Source organism: Phocoena sinus, chromosome 13, assembly GCF_008692025.1.
Source record: "Phocoena sinus isolate mPhoSin1 chromosome 13, mPhoSin1.pri, whole genome shotgun sequence".
In the NCBI taxonomy this organism is placed as follows: Eukaryota; Metazoa; Chordata; class Mammalia; order Artiodactyla; family Phocoenidae; genus Phocoena; species Phocoena sinus.
In genome coordinates this window covers 88,047,673-88,067,747 of record NC_045775.1, presented here as the reverse complement: position 1 = coordinate 88,067,747, position 20,075 = coordinate 88,047,673, and the positions used below count along the sequence as shown (strand labels likewise).

The 20,075-nt window shown below is 41.6% G+C and overlaps 1 protein-coding gene across 5 annotated transcripts in view; it reads right to left on the bottom strand.

Moving 5' to 3' along the window:
- Window positions 1-20,075, bottom strand: part of MRPS9 (mitochondrial ribosomal protein S9) — a 113,248-nt gene that overhangs the window by 69,522 nt on the left and 23,651 nt on the right. For 3 of the 5 annotated variants that reach the window (XM_032653159.1, XM_032653160.1, XM_032653158.1), the window contains exons 5-9: window positions 19,081-19,160; window positions 10,082-10,167; window positions 9,111-9,186; window positions 6,609-6,777; window positions 5,328-5,436 (exon numbers count right to left, since the gene is read on the bottom strand). In XM_032653159.1, the coding sequence (XP_032509050.1) occupies window positions 5,328-5,436; window positions 6,609-6,777; window positions 9,111-9,186; window positions 10,082-10,167; window positions 19,081-19,160 (520 nt within the window). Of the gene's footprint in view, window positions 1-1,229; window positions 1,400-5,327; window positions 5,437-6,608; window positions 7,832-9,110; window positions 9,187-10,081; window positions 10,168-19,080; window positions 19,161-20,075 lie in introns of all 5 variants that reach the window. The other 2 variants (XR_004352896.1, XM_032653157.1) reach the window with 2 other exon arrangements.

Genomic DNA, 20,075 nt, shown 5'->3' with positions numbered 1-20,075 from the left:
TGATAATAATATTTCTTGGTACTTTGTTTCAGAATCTAAAAAAGGTTTTAGAGTTGTGCTCTCAGCACAAGGCATTGGTTCCAGAAGAGTAAAGTCAGTTTAGACTGGAAGCTCCCGGTCTCCCACCGTCAGGAGTAATTACAACTGCTGAGCAATAACCGAGTCACTCTCAGCGTACGGCCCCGATGGGTGTGCCCAGTGGCGGCCCAGACGTGGGATGCTGGTAACTACCACAAGAACACCAGCGACGAGAAAACTCTTTAACTGTGTTTATAAATATGTAAACAGACCGGAGTTTCTCACTTTTTCACCTTTCCAGCACTAGCACTTCTCTTCACTGTATGTGAGGTTTCTGTATGTTATTAAGGTACTTTCAATGGCCACACAGCAAAGGCAAAATTCACATTTTACACTTGTCATATACCCACAGCTCTTGCATTTACTTGTACTTAGGGGATGTGGAATAACACAACGTTTTGTGCGGAATGCAAACAAGACCTGTCTAATTTCTAGTTTAAATGATAAGTAATGATGCTTTATTACTTTTCAATATGCACAGAAACTCAAAACTAGCAGAATTGTTAAGTGAGGTCCTATCAAATGATTTTAATGACTAGATATGAGTCCTACAAAATGGTGAACTGTTTATAGGCAAATGGATTTTTAGAGGTTTAAAAAAATGAACTTGCTTAAGCTACAGGTGGCCCTATCTGCAGCGTGGGATCAGAACCCCAGCAGCGCAGTGGGAGGGCAGGGGCAGGGCCCACGTCACTTGCCCAGAGGGGCTCCTGGACCCAGAGGCGCCGGGGGCCTTGCTGAGGCCACACGGCTGGTCGGGAGTGCCCGCAGTGCTTTCCTCCTTCACAAAAGGTGGGAAGACACTCCTCAGCTAGAGCTGCCCCGACTGTGAAATGCGGACGCAGGGCCCTAACGAACATATTGATCGTAGAACCCTTCTCCCCCTGTGCAGAGACTCCGGAACTCACGGCTAGGTGACAGGGTCACACAGAGTGAGTAAGGGAAATAAAATTCCAACTAATATCACAGTGGAAAAGGAATCTCCAATAACTCTGGAGAGAAACACCTTAGGGGTTCCATCATTCAATCGAATAACGATTACAAATTTCTGTAATAAAACAAAAGCCACCGCTCACGTGCCGGACACAAAACGGAGTCGGAGGCAGACTCGAGGGTCCCCCGGCCCCCCGCCCCCAGCCCTGAACTCGCACCTTGGCGCATCCACTCGACCTCGTCCTCGGTGACAAAGCTGCACAAGGCTCTCGCCGTCGCCAAGCGGATGGCCCCCGCCTGCGCCGCCCGCCCGCCCCCCGACACCGTGCAGGTCACGTCGTGTTCTCCAAGCCGGTCGAGGAAGTGGAAAGGGAACATCAGCTGTTCTCTAAGGCACAGCACAAGAGGTGGAGTTAAGTTCGCTGCGAAGACACACAACGTTACAGGCTGCTCACATTCTGGGCGTGTGTGAGACCCACAGCAGACGCAGAAACGCTAGCGTCTCCGCCACGCAGATGCTCTGGGAGAGCAGGGTCAGGCCCCTCTGCTCGGGTACAGCGGCACACCCCGGCTGTCTGCTGACCCTGCTTGCCTCCCGAGAGTCTTGTGAGGCTTGAACATAACCTCGTAACGAAGTCAAAGCTGGCAGAACTCCTTCAATCCACTGAATCCACCTCTCCGGACTCAATGACCAGATGCAGTATTAACAGGTCTGCCCAAGCGACTATCAAGTGCCGGTGGGGTCCCTGAGCAAAGTGAACTATGCTGCGTCCGTATGAGCTTTGTGCTCGTCCTGACGCCGTGAGTTTTAAAGTCACCGAAACCACACTTGACATTTTCCCACTGAGACACGCACTCCGCCTGCAGTTCCCTCGGCTGCAGGGTCCTGCCAGGTGACACCCCACAGACCAGTCAGGCCCGCTTCCCTCCACAGCCAGTGAGCACCCATGCGGTCCAGAACCAGAGGCTGGAGCAGGCAGACTGCCCTGGACCCTCTTCTCACTCACAAACAAGGGACTGCTTTTGCCTTGACAGCTCTTATGAATTTTACTTAGAAAAGCTGACGAATATTGACTATCGCGTTTGCTTGCTTGGTCTGACACTGCAGCTTTCTGGACCCCCAAGTACAGGTTAGCGTCACACAGTGAGGCTGAGAGGTGGATGCTACCCCTTGGCCTGCACACTAGTGGAGCAAGCCCCGGCCGGTGTGGGTGGACACAACAAGAGCTCGGAAGGGCAGAGTTAACTGCAACTTGTAACAATACTGCTTCAACAGGGATGCTGTTCCAACAGGAATGAAACAAGTCCTACAATAGAAAACAGGTAAGAAACGACCTAAATCTAGTATTGTTTTCTTTGAACAAATGTTCCAAAGTAACCAAATAAAAAACAGGGATGCTACAAAAGTAGTCCTACAGTTGACCTTTGAACAACATGGGTTTGAACTGCGCAGGCCTGCTGACACGTGGATTGTTTTCAACAGTAAATACTACAGACCTACACCGTCCACAGTGGTCGGATCCCTCGATGAGGAAACTCGGTACAAAGAGCCATCGGTAAGGTTGTACTCAGATTTCCCACTGTGCTGGGAAAATCCCTATCTCCACATTGTTCAAGAGTCAACGATATTATAAATAGCTATGTTATAAGAGCTAAAGAAAATTTAGAGGCTGATAATCTAACCCTGCCACTTCCAGCAAGGACACCGAGGTCAGTATGGAACCTAAGGAACCGTCTTTGGCACGTCACAGGCCCACGCTGCCTGACACGGCTATGCAGGTGAGTGACGTGGGTGATGATGTTACTAAGAGAAGCCCTGCTCACCTACTCGTTTGGGAGCTTAAACATTTATCTGTTTTAATTCCTAAAACTTTAAGATTCCCTAACAGATGCTTATATAGATTAAAAAACTGAGACTAAAATTTGGGGAAAAAAATTCAGGCTCTATGAGAGCACTTGAGTCAGGGTGGTCAAGGCGAGAAAGGACCCGAGGAGGAAGTCTGCACAGTCAGGAAGCTGGTGCACACTGAGCACGACACTAAGTCTATAAAGAGAGACAGCAACACCCAAAGGGTACAGTTGAAAACCATCACACACCTATTGGTTTTAATTAATCTGGACTCACACTAGTACATGCAAAGACAGTTACACGGCATGAAAATACTTCACAAATCTCTCCTCCCAGTGATCTCAGATGAAATCCTGAGCTAAAAGAATCAATTTTATTTTGCTCTTTGTTATATAATCAAAGTTATTTTGAAAAAAAACATTTCCTCCTTTCAATCTTCTCTGAATGCCACTCCGACGGCACCAGCTGCGCAGCCCCTGACCTGGTGCATGTATAGAGTCACCTGGTACATGTATGGAGCCACGTGCTCTTATCTCTCCGTGACTGCTTAAGATGCTAGCTTGTCTCCTCTACTACACGGTTAGTGCCACGTGAGGAACGTACTCCCTTTGCACAGGTGATCAATTAAGAGTTGCTTCCCTGGCTGAGTGACAGAGCAAAGGCCTTTCCGAATCAGAAAGCACTGCCCTGTGTACCCCACACAGCGCCAGGCGCGGCGTGGTAAACGTCTGCTAAGTGAATGAACAAACACAAAATTTCTGACAGCTCGAGGAAGGGACACAGGCGACACTCCCAATGACCTGTCTGCTATGCCTGTGTAAAAACAGCCTAAAGAAAGGACCCTGGAAAGAAAAGCAAGCAGTTCTAACTGACCTTCAGGCGAGCACCTCAGAGATCATCAAGTCCAACTCCCTCCTACCATTCAGGGAGGTGACCTTTAAACATCTTGGCTGAGTTCACACAGCTGGAAAACAGACCTAGAATCAAGATCACCCATTCCTGGCTCGGCCGTCTCCCTACTACCGGTCGGTGGTCACCTCCCTGCTCATCTGTAAGCTCGTGAGCCACTCGTGCAGGAGGAAAGGCCAGTCCCCGAGTAGCACGGCTGCCGTAAATCCCGACAACTACTGAAAGACAGTGAGGCGGTTTGGGTGCCTATCCCACCAAGACTAGCCTCAGGCTTCCCAATCAGATAGGGAGTTTCTTGACAACAGAAACCGTATCTCACATAGCTCTTGTATCTTCGCAATGCCAAGAACAAGACTGGGCACACAGACAACCCTGAGCAAACGCCTGCTGAATCAGACTGAAGAAGAGTAAGTTCTAAGGGGGCAACTTAATTGTGAGATAAAGCCAAAATCGAGACTTGCTATTAAATCATCAGGAGTTATATCTGAAAACAAATGAACAGACGGTTATTGATCAAATGCCATTCCTTACAGCAGTCACAATGCTGAAGTTACGGGGCTCTCTGGCTTTTGGTACGACAAATAATAGCTTCCTCCATCGCCTTCCCTGAGAGGGTGATGGCAGAATTAGTTTAATTCCTACTAAACAGAGAGTGGGCTACTTCTTGACACACACACACAAATAAAATAAACATACATTTCCTGAAGTAATTATTCCGTCCAGAAGCTTACACTACACTGGCACGGTCCTCTTTCCTGACATAAGCATTGGGATCGTAAGAGCCTTAACCCTTCTGACCCTAAACACCACTACAGGAACCAGGAGAAGATTAGGAAGAGAGGAACTAACCATGCAGAACTGCTGTGACTTGTGGATGACAGTACCGACTGGGAAAATCATAACCATCTCAAGAAGAGGCCTTATCCAGTGACTAAGGAACATATCTCAGATGGGCATATTTAGTGGAGTTGGGCTGTAACACCTATTTATAATTAATGTCTGTTTCTCCACGAGATACAAATTTCAAAGAATAAAACGGCCATATGTAGCCATGGGAACTAAACAAAGCCTGATGAGCTCTTATTTTAATATATAAATGTCAGGTTTCTTTGCTTGCTCAAAATATATATATAAAATTTTCTGTGAATAGAAAAAAGTCCAAAGTGATAAAGCGAACTTTTTCTAATATTTACGACGGTAAGTGCCAAACAAGGTTGGTCTTCGTTGCTTTGCGGCTGCCCATCCCCAAACCCAGGAAACAGAGGTGGCATAGTCTGCATTTCAGAACACAAGACCCCGAGACACTCAACTTCCGGTATGATCTGATGAAAAGGGGAGGAAGACTCAGTTAATGAGGAATTCTAAAGATGCTTTTTAAAGATCTGGAAAACAGCATAAAAAATAGTGACAGCATCCCTCTAGCTAGTTTGATATATTCTACTAGTTAAAAGAAATCATCATGCAGACAAATATAATCAGAAAATCATAAGCCTTGGTTGATCGGGACATACTATAAAGTACATTTTCTTTAAAAACAAAACCAAAACAAAGACCTCACCTGTCCTGAGTCACCGGAAAGTAGAGCAGGTAGTCGACCCCATTTACTTCTATCCTCCCACTTCCATGGTCATAAACAGCCACTTTTGCCTTTGCAGTCTTTCTGTTACCTTTAAAAATATAAGACATCTATTAGTGAACATCTTGAGGCCCAATGCTTTGACAGAGGCAAAACTACATTACATTTTTCCCCCAGAATAACAATATGTAACACTCTATATAGGAAAGTTCTATAATTATTACAAGTTAAACAAAAATAGAACAGGCAAACTACACCATAACTGACGTAATAAAGCTTAGTATGGGGTGATTTTGTTCCTTAATCCCATTTTAGAAACACTACAATGATTTTAGTTTCAACAAAGTAATTCATATTTATATTATTTAAAAAATCAATTTACATAGTGTTCTTTTTAAATTAATAAGAGTATATCTTAATCGTATAATTTTTAAAATATATGAACAGTATAATAAAGTATAATTGGTAGAAATAAAAGGAATCCTTAGGAAAGGCCACACTTCTTCGAAAATATTAACTGAAAATGAAATGATGTAAAATTTTTTAAAGTTGCAGATATATCATTTAATAACTCAATTCTTTAAAGTTACATCATGTCAAATGTCTCTCTCTGTACACCTACAAGGAAGATGTGAGTCGAGGACCTAAAGTTTTAAAGTTCTGTAGTTTTGGCATCTGACGTGCAGATTCACCGAAAATTTTCATTTAATATAAGAAACCTTTATTTAGAAACCTAAACCTTTATAAGAAACCTATATTTTGTTGTTTCTACCAGTTGAAAATATGAAAATACAAAGTGTTAATATGACTGTGTAGGTATGTGCCCACATTTTTTTCTTGCAACATTATAAAGTTCAGTTTTTTTTTTTTTCTTTTTTTTTTTTTTTTTGCGGTACGCGGGCCTCCCACTGCCGTGGCCCCTCCCGCTGCGGAGCACAGGCTCCGGACGCGCAGGCTCAGCGGCCATGGCTCACGGGCCCAGCCGCTCCGCAGCATGTGGGATCTTCCCGGACCGGGGCACGAACCCGTGTCCCCTGCATCGGCAGGCGGACTCTCAATCACTGCGCCACCAGGGAAGCCCTAAAGTTCAGTTTTTAAAAACGTCAACAGAACCTTAATATTCGGAAATCCAGCATAGCAGCAGCAAAAATAAACAAACAAAATGAACACCAAAGGGCAAGAGCAAATAAACATCCAGCTATTTCCCAATCCTCGGCGGGCGGGCGGGGTGGGGGGGGTGTTCTCTCTCCACGGGTGCGTTACCTTGGCCTGTGCTGAAGGCCACACCCTTCTCATCATACTGCAAAGGCTCAATCAGCTGTTTCTTCGATTGAATGGTTACACTCCTGCGGAACCTGCCCACAAATTCTTCTTCAGCCGCGTCACACGGCAACGCCGATAGCCTCTCCAGCAGCCGAATGAACTGTGCGTACTGCAGACAATAAAAATTCATTAGGAGACGCAAGTGTAATTGCATTTGCTAAATGTTTTCTACTTTTATATACTTGATCTTTCCAATGCTGCTTTTCCTGATGAATTCTGACAGGATGACACTTCCGCAACTTCATGCTCCTTTTAAAACAGCGCGCAGATACAGCATTTCCCCTGTGTACCGTTAGCGCTCCATCTTTTCTTTCGAGAAACAAAGAGATTTATCGTTCAAAGAAAAATCCGTTTCTCTGTATCAGGATTACATGAAGGTGAAATTTAAATTCACTTTCAAAAAAATACTTAGATGATCTTTAAGTATAATTTCTACTCTCTTCTTAGAACTGCATCAAGAGGCGCTTCATAAATAATTTCCAGCAAGTTTCGTACAGTAAAATGGGAAGAGTCTGATTTTGAGAAAACGTACCTCTTAAACTACATTTCATAATACATTTGGCAAATGTATCTTTAGCTGTTCAAGCTGTGTTACTTTAATGTTTATGATTTCCTTTAAAACCGAACAATCAAGCTATTTAAAAATTCAAGAGATACTTGACTTAAAGGGCAACCTCTTGAAATAAATTACCCTTGCTACTCAGTGCATTTTTTTTAATAGTTCTTGAACATGTGATTAGAAAGTAAACAACTTGGTATTAACCCCTTAAAATTAGAAGCCAGAGTAATCACTCTGAAGTGTTTATGCAGAAGGAAACAACTGATACTTGAGATCCTTAGCGTGGAGTGTGAAACCCAGTCTTTGATAACCTTATTTATGTTTTGCCAACCCTAAAAATCATACTCATCTTTGTTACCACTGCCTTTACAGTGAAAATCTGCCATTAATAATTTGAAATGTATAAAAATCTCACAAGTAAGATTAAAAGGGCCGCTTCAATCATTGCTTCCTGTGATGTTGCAATACTGGAGAAGGCAACTGTCTGAGGAAGAGTGAACTGCTAGCCACCTGTGGTACGCAGCCTGGTAAAGCTCCATCACCTTCATTCACGGGCCTGTCCTTCCTCAGCTGCTCTCAGTTCCTCTGCACCGGCTGTAATACCCTTGAACACACAAGGAGGCAACTACAGGTATGACCCAGACTTGCCTGTGAACTGGGATCATGGCTCAAGACATCACTGACTACCCCTGCCTTCCTCATCTTGACACCAGCCATCAGCTTCAGGATTTCTTCCAACAGCCAGCTGCCCAAGGTACAAAGATACCTATATATTTGGTTGTTTTGTGTTCATAGCTGCACACCTATAACAAAGTCCTTGGGATGTTTTCAAAATGAAAACAAACAAACCTGTATTATAAAAATAAAAGCAGCCAGAAAACAGGGAACACTGAAATGGTTCATTCAATGAAGGAGCAAAGAGAGGTTTTTCAGTTGGATCCACGTGCAGTGATACTGACTTGGCAGTTAGGATATTAGAAATTAATTTCAGATCTTTAACTCACCAAATGCCCGACACCTTAGTTAAGCAAATTGCAACTTTTCCAAAACATTAATTTCTTCAATATGTTAAATGAAGAAAAGAGCAATTTAAGCATATGACTTGAAATCTACACGGCAGCAAGGTACTAACAATGTTACCCACTGCCACGGAAGGAAAAAACCTTTCTTGGAACAATTTGTGAAATTTTTCTATACTCCAATCTTCCAGAAATAATCTAAAATTAGAACATCAACACATTTAAAACATCAAATTTCCTGTGATAATACTGGCATATAGTAGAACACCGAGCAAAAACAGAATCAGACTAAGACCTAAAGCAGGGGTCACCACATTCCTAGGCTTTAACGTTCACTGGGGGAGCCTGCTGAAACTGTGGATTCCTGGGTGACACCCATGGAAATTCTGCGTGAGGTCTGAACCTTGGGAACTGCATTTTGTAACCAGCATTCCAGGTGATTCTGATACAGGCAGTTTTGCCGATTCCACGATGAAACATACTGGCCGTGTGGATACTGCATTTGGTAAGTCAGGAAGGTAACCATGCGCTTCACTTCTCTCCTACTTAACCTGTAACAGCCCCTTACGCTTATCATTAGCCTGTAAAATTAGCACCCACTTTACTGAAGGGGGTGAAAAATGACACCTGCCACGCGCCCCTGAACAAGGGGCAGAGGATGCAAGTGCACTTGTGGAGGAGGGTCTGGGGACCAGGCACCTTCCTGACCCTCCCAGGGCAGAAATCAGCTCCACATGTTTTAAAAGGAAAACCGTCTTATGAACACCTGCCTCTGAGGAACATTACTATTAGGATCCTAAATACAGCAAATGTCTACAATCTTACGGCACAGGTCCCCTTAAATTAAAAAGATTAATTACTCACATCTTGATCTGACAGTTTTTCCACTAGCATTTCTTCCAGTTCCTCCTTAATCAGCCATCTGCTGCCAATCGGGTCTCTGTTAAAAGATCACATTATATTCTCTTTTAAATTAACCATACAATGAGTTATATCACAAAAGATCCCACAAGTAGTAGCGATTCTTGATTGGGAAACACATTTTTGTATTATATAGCTGTAAAATTTCATCCAAGTGAATGCTTTTTGAGACACATTATTTCATTTCCCCAATCTACTTTAGAAAAGATACCCAGTCTAGCAAATGTTCCATTCGCAGAGTTAGACGTGGCATTGGGGAACCCATCTGATGATACTCAAGTCACTAGATTTCTCAAAAATTAAAACTGTGCTTGCTTTTCATAATTTACTTTAAAGGGTATGTTACAGACACAGAGTTAATCTGTCAATGGACTAAAGTAGTAATGAAATCCAAATAAAAGGTTACGGGTAGTATTTACAACTAAAACTAGGTATATTCAAAAACTTGTGTCTTTTGCATAGGAAGAAATATGTGAATAACCAGCCCCAAATTTAAAACTGGTTGGTCAGGTCGATGGATCTAATCTATCACTGTTTGCTAAATGGAAGCACAAACCTTCAAATACAAAACACACACACACACACACACACACACACACACATACACACACATATGTATATCTACGGGCATATAAATGCACAGTTACATACACAAAAATTCTAAAGAAATAATATTGAAATACAGTAAGTGCCACTTAACATACAAATCTAGAATGAAGTAATATAAAAATAATAACCTTAATACTTACATCCTCCCAAACAAAAAAAAAATCACCTATTATTTGGAATTTTAATGATTAATGCTGAAATAATGAACAAATTTTTAGGCTTTAGGTATGCCTAAAATACACCAATGATAAGTGGTATGTTTTTAGTTAATTTTCTCATATATTTTAATGCAAAAAAGAACTTACTTGGCTTTAGTTTTTTCTGAAAACAGACCTTTGGCTCGCAGCTGGTCTTGACGGTTTTCTACATCTAGTAGCTTTCCATATGCTTCCTGTGGCAAATAACACACACATACACTAAACCAAGAGAGACGGCAAACCATTTACCTCCCTTTATGTCTCCCATGAGCACCTCATCTCAGAAGTGCCCTCCTCAAGTCACAGCTGCACAGCAAGGATTACTGAAAATGTTCTTTAACAATGCTATTTCTCATTCAAACTAAAGAATGGTGGAGTAATTTCAATGAGAATTTAGTATCATACATAGTAACACACTTAACTTCAAATGATTTTTTAAAAACTCTATAGAAGGTTTACAACTCAGTGAGGTTCGTAAAAATGAAATAAAGATACAAGCTATTTATTTTCCTTAAGAGTTCCACAGAGAACCAAACCTTTTCCTTAAAAAAGTCATAATTTACACAGCAATATGCATTTAAACTTAGAGAGTTACCAGTAAAAAATTTTAAAATTTATATAAGATTTCTCTTTACCATGTAGTTTGTATCTTAAAAAGTTTTCTATTAATATTTATTTTTCATTATTTGATTTCTATTAGTTTACTTTCTAACAAAGTCTGTGAATGTATGTCACCTGTTAAATCATAATGCAAGTAGGAGAAAATTTACCATTTTGTAAGCACTAATCTGGCAATAAAGGTTATCAATGAAATACGATTTCCAGGAAATGAGTTTACAATAAGCAGAATAATGCAACTGTCTCCCAATTTTTTTGACTGAGCAAACTTGAGGACTCAAATCCAATCTATGTGTATTCGTTTATAATGTACACATAACCTACCATACTAATACCTAAGGAACAGATGTTTTCAAAGGATGAGCTAGAGATGATATAAACATTTTTTCTTGCGTAATCATGACACCGTCCAATACCATCAGCTAATCTCAGAAGACACAACTTGCTACTCGTAGAGATGTCTATCCATATTTAAAACAGTCTTCATAATTTCCAGTTTTGGGGACAACCTCTTGTGGGTGCTGATTAGAGCGTCATATTATATCAAAATGTTGCTGACAGAGTCTGCTCTAAGAATACACGTGCCCCTCTGTTACTCCCTTTGTATTTACCAATGCTTGCATTTTATTATCTTCATTCTGCAACCTCTTTTCAGGAATCCATTTCTCTCAAGGGGAAAAAGAATGTAGGAAGGAAGGGAGGGAGGGAGGGAGGGAGGGAGGAAAAAGGATGTAAAGACTGAGCTCTGAGTTTCATAAACATAGATGAGAAAAGCCGAGATTATGGGCCAGGACTTCTTGGTGAGAAAAGGGTAAGTTCATTTCCTGTAGTAGGGAGACTCGTAAGAGTGTGTTTTGTTTTGTTTTGTTTGTTTTCAGTAAGGGTAGTAGGACTGATACCTTAGAGAAGAATAAGAAGAGCAGCAGCACTTAGAAACAGTAACACTGGGCCGAGCATCTCTGACAGAGTGAAACTATCACTATCAATAGCTGAGCGATTCTAAAGCTAAGTTCCCAGCAGAAGCAGACAGCGGCAGCATCTAGGCCAAGCACTAGGTTAGAAATGTAAATTCTCAGGCCCCAACCCAGACTTTCGCAAGAGGAACCTCTTGGGAGGGGGGCCCAGTGATCTGTTTGAATGATGCCCCCAAGTAACGCACCCTGAAGTTTGGATCTAAACACTGGAACTCTGGGGACAAATGAGGTTAATTCAATTTTAGGGTACAGATTAACTCTCTCTACAACTATACTCAAAGTATAAATCCATCACCTGTAGCAGCAGAAAAATGTACCTGACAATTCAAAACAAACCGTCCACTCTAAAGAAAGCAAGACTAGAAGCCATCCACATACAGAACATGTCCCTGCTATGCAGCTTAAAACCATACAATTTGTCTCCCGAGAATTGGTAAGCCGCATTTGACTGTAGTTCGGGTACCTGAAATTCATATTTAAAGGCTAAGATAGTGAGTTGTAAACCCAACTGAATAGTGTATCAGAAAAATTTCTATGCACCTATTTCTAGAAAGCAATTCTGAAGTGCTCTGAACAGGTAAAATATAGGGAAAATAAAAAACCCCACAAAATGAATCCTCCCCGCCTTGTACGAAGGGGACAGACGTGTGCAAGCAGCATCTCGCTGTGCACCTGCACCGTGCGCCCCGCCCCCGCCCCCGGAAGCCTGCTCCAGCTCGGGGTCTGTGGGAGCAGGATGGCATCAGTCTCCACGTCTCCACGCTGGGCTGCTCCAGAGCCCTGAGATTCTGAGAGTCCTGAGTCAGAGATGTATCTTTCAAATCTACCTTAAAAATATGAATTCAAGAGAATACCAACAACGGTAGTAAGACACTATCTGGTTATAAGGGTCTATTTAATTTTCTGGAATAACCAAGGCAACTAAAACAAAAATAACCGATCTGCTTCACAGGTCAAGTTTCAAGTCAAAATTTGGGGTGCTAAATGTGTCATCATTTTCCAGTGATTCTGAGCAATTTTTAAGCCCATATTTTTCTTAAAACTTTCTTGCACTCTGCCACTACCTTCCAGTGTTATATTTAGCTCCATAATAATGTATAAATAGTGTAAGTAAAATCACCAGAAAAAATGTGGAATATGAGAAAACCACCCATGAAGAGTACACGTCAAATTTAGAACACGGTAAGTTCTATTCACTTATGGCACATGCTTTGATGGTTGTAATTCATCAAGTTGTATCCTGCTCTTTAAGCCCCCTCATACACTTCTTTAAATAGGAAAATATATGCAAAGTACTTAGCATACCGCCTGGCCTACAGTAGTGGTCAAGAAATGATACAGCAGTGAGGTATGGCATTCAGGAGTCGAACAGTCGAAAAAGCTTTACTGGTGCATCATTTCTATGTTTCTTTCTTTTCTAGATAATAAAACCACTCCCGAGATTCTAAAGGTTCTATCTTGGTTAGTCAGAGACAACAGTCCTCTGGAAAGTACATTCTATAGCTTCAACTCCCTGAAGAGAGGTGCACTAATTTACACCAAAAAATCCTTGAGGGTATAAAGTATGCCAGGAACTGTCAACATCACAGATTATCAGTGCTGGCTTCTGGTATACTGTTAAACTTCCACTTAATTTTTAAGGGACCCTAGAGAATTAGCATGACCCCACCTACACTAAGTTTATATACTGTATTTAACAGTATCATTTTCAAATATGACAGGAATAACCCAGATGTGAAATGCTGAATCATTAATCACAGCTATGATTAATATTTCATAAAATCAAAGCAAGCCTATCCACCCCTCATGTCATCAGATTTCCATAATGTATGAATCGAATTTGGAAGGTGCCTAATTTGGAAATACCAGATGCTCAGGGCACAGGAAAGAAATGCTTTAACTGAACTCTTCCAAGAGCATGGGCAATGCCGTTTTTAGTCTCTACCAAATTCCGCTTTGGTTGTATGAACCGTGCTGAAATTCCAATTTTAGGAAGGGTAACGGAACAACATTTCTTAGGAGGGTGGTATAGGAAAAGTCAACTGTATTTTGATATACAAAATATATAATAACTAACAGTAATTATCATCTTAGATACTAGCTCAATACAGAAAAGTAAGCAACTTAAAATATGTGTTTGTTGGGAAAAAAAAAAAATCACAGAAAATAAATGTCCTAAATAACAATCTTCTCAATCTTTTGGCTACTTGCATATACAAAACCAACTGGAGTAAATATACATATAATTCATTTATCATGGTTTTTATCATGCAATTTATCTGAAGCTCCAAGTGACATACCTCTATGGTAGATCCTAGCTATCACTTTGTAAATACATTACGCTACACAGCGTATACTTCGTGTAATGCTACCCAACATAAAAAAAGGAAATAATCTCACAGATAGGTCATGTTAGACAAGTACTCTGGGGAAGTACGCACCTGGGAGTAATTACATAGAAGCGCTTGGGACTCAGATACCACATATTTTTACTACTGAAAGCTCCACCATATATTATAAAAACAATTTTACCATTATAAAAGAAGTAATCTGATTAAAATCAACAGAGGCAATAAGTTGAATCAGTTTTTAAAAATTAATTTTCCCAATTGTTACACTTGGAACATACAAGATACACAATGGCAATTATTCATATATCAATATGAGAAAATGTATATTAAAGATACTTCTAGAACAGCAGTTCGTTGCTGAATTAGTTACTGAATTAACTCCTGCTGTCAAGAAAGAACTTAAAACAGCACACAGACACATGGCAGCACTGGTCTGTAGCTTTCTAGAAAGAAGCACTTCACGGTCGTAAAGTAGTCATTTGGTAATACCTCACTGGGAGAAGGGTCACTACTTTAATTCCATTTTTCAAGAGCACCGCTTCGAAAGTTTTCAGTATTCACCACCCGGTGACAAGGAGGATGCACAGAGCTGTGATACTGAGCCTCCGGAACGTCTGCTTGTTGACTCTGGAACCTCCATATACGGAGGCCTCAGACCCCTCCCGGGGCTACTGCGTGAACACAGAAGCTTTAAGTCGCTTAAAATAAACTGGAGAATTTCTAAATAAGCCAGGCAAATGAATCCTCTTTATACACACATTATTAGGATTAGAACTACTTCGTACTTTTTAATATTTTAAACTTTTCCCCCCAATTCAGCAGAATAGTTTAAGTGCATAATGATCTACTTATTCCTTAATTTTATACTTTTTAGGGTAAAACTTTCATCCAAGGCCATATCATTCCTTCAATTTATAGAAACACTCTGAAAATACTCCAATGTTTACTGTAAAACTAGTCCTAAAATATAAACGAGGTTTCTATACGATGCTAAATTCCCAGTATAGTTTTTAGACATGCAGAACCTTATCTTAAAGGTTGGGGTAGGTGAACCTTATCTTAAAGGTTGGGGTAGGTGAGCTGACGTAAGATGTCAATAGATGCTTAATGTTTCTGACAACTCACCGTGTTTCCAATGTTTTATACAGCTTTTCCGAGCTCTGGTTTCACGGGATGTTAAAAGATGTTTTGGGTAGAAACAGTTCCGTAATCCAACATATTTGAGCAGCAGTGTTTCTCTACTGAAGGGCGTCAGGGAGTTTTTATCACGCTAAGTGTCTCCTTATTAGTTTCCTAGTGCTGTATACAATATGCAGCATTCCCAAACGAGCTTAATTTCAGAGACCCTTTCTTGAAGCTTTCATAACCAGGGTTCCTCAGAAAGCACTTTGGGAAAGGCTATATTACAGCCATGCCCTGTCTTAATGAATCGTATTTTACAAAAGGATTCCCACTTCAGAGTCAAATAATCACCTCCCACAACGAGTTTAAAATAATTTTCAACTCACTTTTAGTGAGTTTCAAGATATGCAGAAACCTAGGTGTTGACAGGAGTGAACGGGAATTAACATTTGTCTTAGGATTAAAGGACCTGCACAACTGCCCAGGTTGTGACCGCCCCGTTCATGAATGCAGCCCCTTTGCCTGCCCGCCCCGCCCGGTCGCCTGGGCAGCTCCAGCTGTGGCGGGCAGGGGTGCCTGGGGCAGCTGGGACCCAAGGGCACAGCCATCGCCCTATCCTTAGCTGCGCAGGCAGGCTTCCTCCCCCACCCCCGGACATGCAGCTCAGCTATTCTCTGGTGCAGCACCTGCTCCACTTCAGACGCACACATCCTCTAAAAAGTCTTCCCTCTCCTTTACATTTCGGTTCAGTTGTTTCTGGAAACTCCTTTTACCCTCTCTTTCTTCTTTCTGCTCCCAAAACGCTACGCTGAAACTCTAAATCACGTCTGAGAAGTACACAAGTTCCACTGGTTATGTGGCTATTAAGGAGATGGAAAGTCATCCATTTGGGGTAAAAAAAGATGGATGAGCAGGGCCATCCAGCCTGGAGCCCCCTCAGTCCTCAATGATCCTTTGAGAACCTCTGTACGGCCCTTATTTCTTCTTAAACTACCTTTCACTGTTTAAGAATTTACTTATTAGTACTGTTTCATACTTCATTCATTACGTATGTACACCCTATTCGCTATTTTGTAAAATAAATGGTTTTTATGGACCTTCCCAGGAACCTGAAGACAGGTGTATGGTTGTGGCCACAGGAAGGTGGGAATTCCAGCCAACCTGATGATGAGCCCTTAGAATGTAACACACTCACAAAGTCCGCGACCCCAGCCCCCATGGATCGGCAAGTTTCCCTTCACCTTGTGCTTTCCCAACAGCTTCACTTCTGGGCGGGAACAACGAGCCGCTTCTTTCTTCTCATCCGCCTCTTCCCTCAAAATCCTCCTACTTCTCCACAAAAACAACTGGATGGACTAACTACGGGTTAACTGGAAACAGGGTTCACTTAAGCATTACACATTACCCTTAACTGGAAGCTGCATCAGGCCCATCTTTTATTCGCTGCTACAATGTAATATACAACGTTAACATGCAAGCAGTGACCAAATACTAAAAAGCAGCTTTGATGTTATTACCGAAGATAAAAAAGGTTAAGGGACATCACAAAGACCTCCGGGCAGAACTGCAAACATGCTTAGAGCTGTGCTTTTCTGACAAAAAACACGGCCGTGACGGCCACAGCTCACACAATCACAGCCGGTCCAGGACATGGAGAACAGAGTTTGCCTTAGTGTCTTTCACCCTGTCACATGGGAAGAAACCACATCAACAAAGCGAAACGGTAGCAATAATGATTCACTTCCCGCCCACCTGCCACAGTCTTTGCGGGGCTGGCTCCCTTGCTACGGTGGGACGGCGGCGGGGGGATCACCCTCCCACAGAATGGAACGGACCCCTCCGCGCACCGAGAGGGCAGAACAAAGGAGGGAGCCAACATGGGCAGCAGTCTCAAGTTTCACCGTCTTATTTTATACGCGATCCCTGATTCACTACGAAGCCACTCTCGTGGGCTGAACAGTGAATATTTAGTCACATACTATTTCAGAGTAACAAACTGCACCTAGCATGACGCTGACCTGCGTTAGCCAGGTAATGACCACAGCTGTGAGTAACAGCGTCAGCCGCACATGAGGCTCAAGTGATTGGTATATATTTAGGAAAACATTTAGCCTTCTTCCATACATGTAATTACTTTAAAAATACAAGGGTTTATTAATTACCTGAATTAACACGCTCAAGTTAAACCAAAATATCTGTAACTTACATGTGTAAACTGTTCTGATGAACAATAAAACAAATACCAAACCCACGGTGTTTGGGGGTCGAACTACGCAACAAATGGACAGACCTAAGTTACTGAATTTAACTAACACACAGAAGCCCAAAGAACTCTCCTATATGCAAAGCAACTATATGACGCAAAAGGAAGACTTTATAAACTGGATGTAATTTGACATTCTAGTCGAGAGTAGGGTAGTATTTTATCCACTGAGAAACTGACCAATTTCTTGAGCAATCCCTTTTAAAACTCATAAATAAAGTTAGGCCTCTTAGGCCTCTTATACAATGTGTAATTTCTTCATTATGATGGAATGCAACAAAATATCTTGCCCTTGGGTTGCTCAGTTTCAGCCAAAACAAATGCAAATGGCTTGTCAGATGACAGCTGTTTGATAAGGCTCCTCTACAAGACCCGCATGCTTTACTTTTTTCCGTGAAACTTGGGATGAAAGGCAGAAGGCAGGAAGAGAATTAATGTAGCATACAGTCTAAAGGCAATGCTACAACCGTGATTAAGTAGAAAAGTTAAAAGGCACAGATTTTCCACAGCTTCGCTGCGTGCAACCCATCCGTGTAACAAGTTGACAGGCCTAGCGTGCCAGCTCCATCATCCCCTCCGACAGCTAAAACGCAGCGCTGCATCCCTTTTCAGGGGAAATTTGCGTCTGCACCATGAAGCGTTGTACATTATTTCTCAGCACTGCAGGGGGCTCAGTCCATATGGAACCTTCACAAATATTACCACAGATCAAACCAGCGGCGTCGTGAGGCAGATTTGACATACCTATTTAAATGAGCAGCAGGGGTCCCTGGGCAGCCTCGGGCTGTACGCAGAGCCTGGGCGGAGAGCAGAAGCCCAGCTCCATTACTCAGCAAAGACACTCTCCGCATCCATCATTCATTTCATTTCTGCCAGGGCAAGAAGCTCATTTGCCCAAGGTCAACAAAAAGTGAAAAGAAGGTTTTCTTTTTTTTCCCCGAGAAATAAATGTACCTGACAAGTGGGGATTTTGTCCTTTGGGTTTGCGGAGCACGATACACCAGCCAGCTCGACAGAGCACGTGTGTGCGTGCGAGCCAAGCCACCCGAGAGCTGACTGTGGATGGAAGGCCCATGAACAATTTCTGTAACTTGTAAAACTCATATATGAATAAAATAAAACGACACCATGTTCTAAAAATAAAGTGGGTTCTGTTGTTTAAAACTGGGCATCAGCACCCAGCCTCTTGTCATGGTAACTGTAGAGAACTCCCCAGTGCGCGCGCACCATCAACCAACTTACGGCTCCGAAAGAAAATAAAACCTGTTCCCAGTACACGCAAACGCAGTTGGATGGCAACAAGTAATAAAATCACTTCCTAGGCCTTTTGAGCCCAAATTCTAGACTCATACACTACACTGACCTATGAAAAGCAAAAATCGTATAGGAATAACTAAAGGGTAGAGAGAAGGACTTGCCTCTCCCCCAAGGTGAGCACCCCATCGCCCTGACAGCCCCTTTCCTGATTCAGGTCCCGCCTTGACGCACATGCACGCACTGATACTGAGCTGACCATCTACCTACCAATATGACCTCAGTTTGGAAGTAAAAGCATTTTAAGGACAAACCATTCTGACATAAATTCTCTAATGCTTACCTTTAGCAAAAATGAATTAATAAAATATAAAGCCTTTCAACATACTGTCTTGTCTCTGGAAGTCTTATTTTTTGTCCATTATGAAACACACTAGGTAAATTCTGAGGCTGAGGGAGATCTCTGCTATCATTAGTTACTTAGCTTACAGTTCATATTATTTACCATAAATGTAATATACTTACGTGCATTAATGAATAATATGACTGTTTGCCAGTATAAAAGAGAAAATGAAATGGGCGGCCATCTTCTCCCCACTGGATTGCTAATAAAAACCAAATGAAAACAAATAAACAAAAATAAAATATACAGAGATCAAATAGCTTGTATTTAATTGCAATTCATAATTCTGCAATAAGACACATTTTTAATTCTGATTAACTTTTAAAATAACAAAATAGCATTAATATTTAGAATTTAGTTTGGCAGGTTTAGCATGTAAATATTTAGGATATTTAATATTTCACACCCATTAATACAAAGCAAAGTTTATATTTGATAAAACATTCCTAAATATTTCACCATGAGAATTTCTGTAGTATGTTTTAAATAAACACACAAAATACCAAAGTCATCTTGCTAGAACAAAAAAATTTACATTTGGCTGTAAATACAACGCACTCCCATATTCTTAAAAAGGAAAACTGATAAAGTTAATTATGTAATATAGTTAGGAAATTAGAGACAGGAATACTATAAGAAAGAAAAAAACAAAATGGATTTTTCCTTGCCCAGTTATGCTTCAACTCTGTGGTGAGACACCTCCGAGAGTTTGAAACGTTTAAAACAGAAGGGGCCCCACAAAGATGTTTTGTGTAATTCCTTTTGAAATACAGATGGTCGTTCACATCTAATAACCACCCAACAAACTGGGAAACGGAGCTGCTGCAGTAAATAAAGCAAACACCAACTCCACGTCCTCTTCCCGTATCTGTACTGAGCTGTTTCTCTGTCAACAATGTGTGAGAACTCCAAACACGAAGGCTACACTCCTCTATTACATGAGTTGTAAACTCTTTTCTCCCAGTCTGTCACTTGCCTTTAAATTTTGTTTGTGGCGTCTTTCATACTCAAGACGTTTAAAGTGTATGTGTACAGTAGACTCTGCCACTTTTCCTCTATGGCAGTGCTTCTCAACTGTTTTTTCATTATCATTCCTACTAAGGCACCTTTTCAGACA